Consider the following 6,160-nt stretch of genomic DNA (forward strand, 5'->3'; position numbering starts at 1 on the left):
AAAAAAAATCTTCCTAAACATTTAGTGGTTGATAAAAATATTCTAAAAAAGTTTAAATGACAATTATTTTAAAAATATTAAAATATAACAAAAATATCATGCCATGAAGTTTTTCTTTACGTCTACTTCACCTCCTCCAAATATTTTTATCACATTTTAAAACATTTTAAAAATATTTTTTATCCATTTCACTTTTGAATATATTTTTGTCAACAATTAAAACATTTTCTTTTTTTGTAATTTACTCGTTTCAGTTCCACCAATAAGGTGAACTCCAGAATCAGAAATTTCAAGCTACACACGCAGAAGACTCGCCACACTTACCAAAACATAATCATTACGCATACAGAAGAAAAATCTAACTACTGAATTCTGAAAATTTTCAACTGTAACAACGACAAGAATTTCAATGATGACGAGTGTGGTGATGTTGTTGTTGTTGTTGATGATGGTGTTTTCGATTTCAGCTGTTGTTGCCACCCACGGCGGCGTCTTCAGCGTTAAGTATAAGTACGCCGGCCAGCAACGTTCCCTCTCCGACCTCAAGGCTCATGACTACCGCCGCCAGCTCTCCCTCCTTGCCGGCGTTGACCTTCCGTTGGGCGGCTCCGGCCGCCCTGATGCCGTCGGGTACCGCCCATTCCTTATTCTCAATTTCCCAATTTGGTTGTTTTATTGATCGTTATTGGTGAATTTGATTTTTTTTTGGATTTATTTGAGGCTGTTATTTAGTATAGATTTTCGATGAGTTATTTTGTGTTATAGAAAGAAATTATTAGGTGCTAACTTTAAAATATTCATGGATCGCTCTAAGTAAGATAATGCTGTTAAATCTTAATTACTCATGAAGTGTTTAGAGTCTTGGGAATGGAATTCTCGTTAGGAGACTCTTACTTCCTTTATGAGACCTTAGTTGTGTCGAGCCGGATTAATCTGGGTTCGGTGGTTCCTTGAAATAGGACTCGGATGCTGGTAGTTAGTGGTTGGTCCTCCCAATTCATGAAGCTGGAACATCAGTTTACATATTGTCATAGTACTATCTTGTTTGGTGCTATATGAGCACCTAATAATTTCTCGTCGGTGTGTCGTTGCTCTTGCTATTATTATTCGTTGATTGCTTGGTGCATTGGCTTTTGTGGTGGTTAGAAACTGTGAGAGAGGAGTTGATGATTTTGAGAGAACTAAGGTGCGCTACAAAGCAAATGTGGCATGCAAATATGCAATCAATGCTTACGATTTCTAGTTGCTCTTTGTGGAGTGTGTTTTTTTTGTTTGCTTTGTATAGTTATATCTGGATTTCGGGTCATGGAATGTTAATTATTCTTGGTGAATTGTGTTTGCTTTTTTTGTTTTGTTATGTAGGCTTTATTATGCCAAAATTGGGATTGGGACTCCTTCAAAGGACTATTATTTGCAGGTTGATACTGGGAGTGATATTATGTGGGTTAACTGTATACAGTGCAAAGAATGTCCCAGCAGAAGTAACCTTGGCGTATGCCCTCTCTTTTCTCCATTTCAATTTTGTACCATAATTATTTTTGAATAAGTTTGGGAAAACATGTATTTTCAGGATATAAATAGTGTAAGAATATTCTATAAAGTGTATATGCATGAAGCCTTTCTCATTGTGAAAACTAGCATTTTACGATAAGCCTACAGCCTTGTAATCTGCATGTATGCCTGAACCATGTACAGCCTCAACACTGTTCTTATTTGCATTTGAATTTCTTTTTGGGTATTAAAGATGGACCTTACACTCTACGACATCAACGAATCCTCCTCTGGTAAACTAGTTCCTTGTGATCAAGAGTTTTGCAAAGAGGTAAATGGGGGTCTTCTGTCTGGATGCACTGCTAACGTGTCATGTCCATATCTGGAGATATATGGTGATGGCAGCTCCACTGCAGGTTACTTCGTGAAGGATGTTCTCTTATATGATCAAGTGTCTGGAGACCTTGAAACGGCTTCAGCTAATGGAAGTGTTATATTTGGGTGAGTTTTCTCATGGAAGTAATGTATGTTATTATGCACATGTGGAGGTCATATGGTTGTTTTTAAATTTATAAGCAGCCGCTTTGTCTTGTTCAAATCATCAAATGACAGTAATTTATCTTCTTTTTCTTTTTCTTTTTTTTTTTTATCATTATTTGTTATATTAAGTGTTAACAGTTTCTGTTAATACCATTTCACTGCTTAAATTTAAACTCTTCCATCAGTGAAATTTATCAGTTTTACCAAGCATAGTGGCTTTTTGGTTTAGTTGTTTGGACTTTGGAGACTTTGGACACACTCCAAGATAAACCTTTCCCCGGTATTGAATAAGTTTATGTTTTTTTGGAGGCAATTGTGTCATGATGCTTTATTAATTATTTTTTTGTGTATGATAAATTAACTTGATATACTTAAATATGTCCTCTGTTTTTTATTTTTCCTTCCTTCCAATTTAACATGAGAGTTTGATTTTTTCAGGTGTGGTGCTAGACAGTCTGGAGATCTAAGCTCATCAAATGAAGAAGCACTTGATGGAATACTTGGATTTGGAAAAGCCAATTCTTCATTAATTTCACAACTTGCTTCTTCTGGCAAAGTGAAAAAGATGTTTGCTCATTGTTTAAATGGAGTAAATGGAGGTGGTATTTTTGCTATTGGTCATGTTGTGCAGCCTAAAGTGAACGTGACTCGATTATTACCAGACCAGTATGTCACTTCTCAAACATACTTTGTTTGGGGTTATAAATTGCTCATTTGGGATAATTTTGTTTTTTAACATATGAAATGTTTTGCATACTTGGATACCAAGTCTTTATTCTTCTGTTTATGATATTTCCTTTTCAAAAATCCATACTTTGAGATATCTGACATGGGAAAAAAAATTAGGCCTCATTACAGTGTCAATATGACGGGGGTTCAAGTTGGCCATACTTTTCTTAGTCTATCAACAGATGCATCTCAACAAGGGGACAGAAAAGGGACAATAATTGACAGTGGCACAACCTTGGCCTATCTACCTGAAGCAATTTATGAGCCACTAGTGTCTAAGGTATATAAGAGTTTCATTGTTTTAAGAAACTTTATGTTACAACTTTCTGTATTTTAGTTTGAATTGCTTTCTTTGGATAGATAATTACTCAACAACCTGACTTAAAAGTCCAGACTCTCCATGACGAGTATACATGCTTTCAGTACACTGGAAGGTATGACGCATTAATATGCATTGACTCATCCTTCTACAGTATTAATGCTTTGACGGGGTTTTATCATAATCTTCTCTTTCTTGAGTACACATCTGAAAATGAAATGTTTATGCATTCATGTTCTGCTTATATATGGTGTTCCACCAACATAGACACTATGAAAATCCTTTGTTTTGTGGCTAGATTTGAAAGGAAATGCCTATAGTGGGAGTGGTTTTGAAAATGTTATTTGATGATTAGCATTAGAAATGTTAACAATGCACTATGGAATTTGGTGTTTTTGAGGTCACTTCTATAGAGTTCTTTCTGACATGGCAGTTGAGCATGGCATGACTGGACTGCAATATGTTTTTATCAGTTTACTTTTCTGAAATCATTTAGTATGTATCGTTGGGGTGCTTCAATAACTATTCACGTCCCTTAGTGTACCAAATGACTTCTAGTATTTCTCCATTCAGTTTTGTAACTGCTATTTGTTTCGATGTTGCAGTGTTGATGATGGATTTCCACTTGTCACTTTCTATTTTGAAAATGGACTCTCCTTGAAGGTTTATCCACATGATTATCTATTTGCTTCTGTAAGTACACAACAAATCCCATTACATCTATGTTGTTATGGCTATCAAAGGGTTGTTGACCCTTGTTTTGGGACCTATTGTTGGCTTATTCTGTCATTTGAGCCACTCATGCTTTATCTTTGTCATTTACTTCTCAAGTGTGGCATAAGCTTTCTGTTTGAGACTGCACTTCCAATACAACATTAATTTGAAAAAATTTACTAGCATAGATGAGGAGGGAAAGAAATTAGATATGCTTATGAAATAAAAACAACTTATTAAAATGTAATGTAGTAAGAGATATCTTAGTATTCTTTTAAAAATGAGCAACTATATCAATAACAACATGGACACTTGCAAAAAGTGCGACTTGCATCAATCTTCTTTCCTCTTATTTTCCAATTTCATTCCATCTGAAAGCGTGCAAAGCACCACATGTAGTGCCTCTTAATCGTTATGTATAATACGTATATAAGTTAAATACTAACATAGCCTGTCTGCAGGATAACTTCTGGTGCATTGGTTGGCAAAATAGTGGGACTCAGTCCAGAGATAACAAGAATATGACTTTACTGGGTGGTATTTTTCTTAAAAACCTTTACCCATGCCAACTTTATGATTTATCGCTATTATTTTTGGTGACTTAAATAAGCTAAACAAAAAACAAGAAAGAAAACAAAGGTTAGGAACTGCTTAAACAGAGGGGCAGTTCTGCTTAAGACTACTCTCAAACTCCTCCCAAGGAGAGGGAAGCTTCACTTGATGAAGTTGTAACCTCATCGTCATCTTTGCCATGGTGTCGGTCACCATGTTTGCATCTCTCATAATCAAACGAGAGTCAACACCAATTCCAATGTATGATATCTCTTATTTTGAGTACCAACGGATCAATAAACCCAAAACCATCTTGATGATTAATAACAAGATTTATCACTATTATGCTTAGTAATTGTCTGAATTTCAACAATATTTTTCATTTATTTATTGCAGATTTGGTGCTTTCAAATAAACTTGTCTTTTACAACCTTGAAAGTCAAGTTATTGGATGGACCGAGTACAACTGTGAGTATCATTTTTTGGTTTTTTGAAAAAGAAAGTTAGGTCGCATTATCTGTTTGCAAGTCATTTAGGTTTGGGTTAGAATTGGAAATAAAATTACAGGATTTCAATTTCAATTCAAAATTGACTTCTTACATGTAATAATATCATTTTTGTTGCATGACAGGTTCTTCAACCATTAAAGTGAGGGACGAGCGAACTGGCACAGTTCATTTAGTTGGTTCCCACTATATATCTTCTGCTTGCACTTTAACTACCAATCGGGTGATGATGACCTTGTTTCTAATTGCACTTCTTCACAAGTTGATTTATTGAAATGGAGCAATTAATATAAATATATATAACACAAGTCCAAAATTATGGTTAAAGGAATTGAAAATAGAAATAACATGAAAGCTATTAATAGAAGAAACTTAGTCTTTAGGAACCCTCCAATGATTTGTAAATGTGATTTCAAGGAATATCAGGGCTCCTACCATTGGGAACCCTTAATTTTAGTTCCTGTTATTTCTTTTTGTGGTGGGGGTGGGGGAAGGAGGAGTTTGGGGTTTAAATTTTGCTCCCGATGGGGGAATCTGTAAATTACAAAATCTTACCAATTGTATATGCTATTAGCGTTTAATCTTAGCAGCATAGCATGGCATGGGTCCCAAATTAATACAGAATAATGTCCTATAAATTAAGCGTATTTGGTCCTCATCATTTTCTCATACAAATCAACGTTATGGTTCGGAACGTAAATATCCAATTCTAAATTTCGCTTTGTATATTATGGCAACAGCCAACGGGTTAATTTTATTTACCTTTGAAAACTTTTTTTTTTGTGAAAATTTCAGGTGCGGTTAATTTTATATATGAAGTTAATAGTTGAAAATAATTAAATGATTTGACAAGTTTGACTAAATTGTAATCTAACGTCAGTTATCAATAAAATTAACTGCACTTGGGTTTTGACCACTTTATAAATACGTATTATGAGTTCTTGAGTATTTATTTATGTAAGTATAATCCGGTAGTTACTTACCTTGAACCAAGTCATCAGTAGTTTCCAGGATAAATTCTCTCTGTTGGCGAACATTTACTGGGGTTATGTTTTTTATATTCATATGATTTCAATATATTTTGGACAAATATAAATAATTAAGTAGTATAGATATACCTTTGTGATACTTGCATTTATAACATTTAATTTTTACATAAAAACATGTATTTACTTTTTATGACAAAAAATTATTAATCCTCCGTATTGTCTCTTTTTTGCTTGATTCATTCTTAATTATTGTAAAATGCCACTAACAAATTTAAACATTTTGTGGTAGGTAAAATAAGTAAGATAAAGAGAGGAAAACA

The 6,160-nt window shown here is 34.2% G+C and overlaps 1 protein-coding gene across 1 annotated transcript; it reads left to right on the forward strand.

The window, feature by feature from the left end:
* Window positions 1-213: 213 nt before the first annotated feature.
* LOC130972965 (aspartic proteinase 36) lies at window positions 214-5,437 on the forward strand. The gene is made up of 10 exons (XM_057897315.1): window positions 214-630; window positions 1,363-1,492; window positions 1,745-1,992; window positions 2,470-2,697; window positions 2,878-3,040; window positions 3,121-3,194; window positions 3,685-3,772; window positions 4,255-4,330; window positions 4,742-4,813; window positions 4,977-5,437. The coding sequence occupies exons 1-10, from the start codon at window positions 410-412 to the stop codon at window positions 5,123-5,125; spliced, it is 1,449 nt and encodes a 482-aa protein (XP_057753298.1). The 5' UTR covers window positions 214-409; the 3' UTR covers window positions 5,126-5,437.
* Window positions 5,438-6,160: the final 723 nt, after the last annotated feature.

The sequence above is a fragment of the Arachis stenosperma genome, chromosome 4 (assembly GCF_014773155.1).
Source record: "Arachis stenosperma cultivar V10309 chromosome 4, arast.V10309.gnm1.PFL2, whole genome shotgun sequence".
NCBI classification, from domain to species: Eukaryota; Viridiplantae; Streptophyta; class Magnoliopsida; order Fabales; family Fabaceae; genus Arachis; species Arachis stenosperma.

Coding starts and splice junctions, on each gene's coding strand:
- LOC130972965 (XM_057897315.1), top strand. CDS start 410: ATGATGACGAGTGTGGTGATGTTGTTGTTGTTGTTGATGATGGTGTTT. Junction 1,993..2,469: donor AATGGAAGTGTTATATTTGG/GTGAGTTTTCTC, acceptor TGATTTTTTCAG/GTGTGGTGCTAGACAGTCTG. Junction 3,195..3,684: donor TGCTTTCAGTACACTGGAAG/GTATGACGCATT, acceptor TCGATGTTGCAG/TGTTGATGATGGATTTCCAC.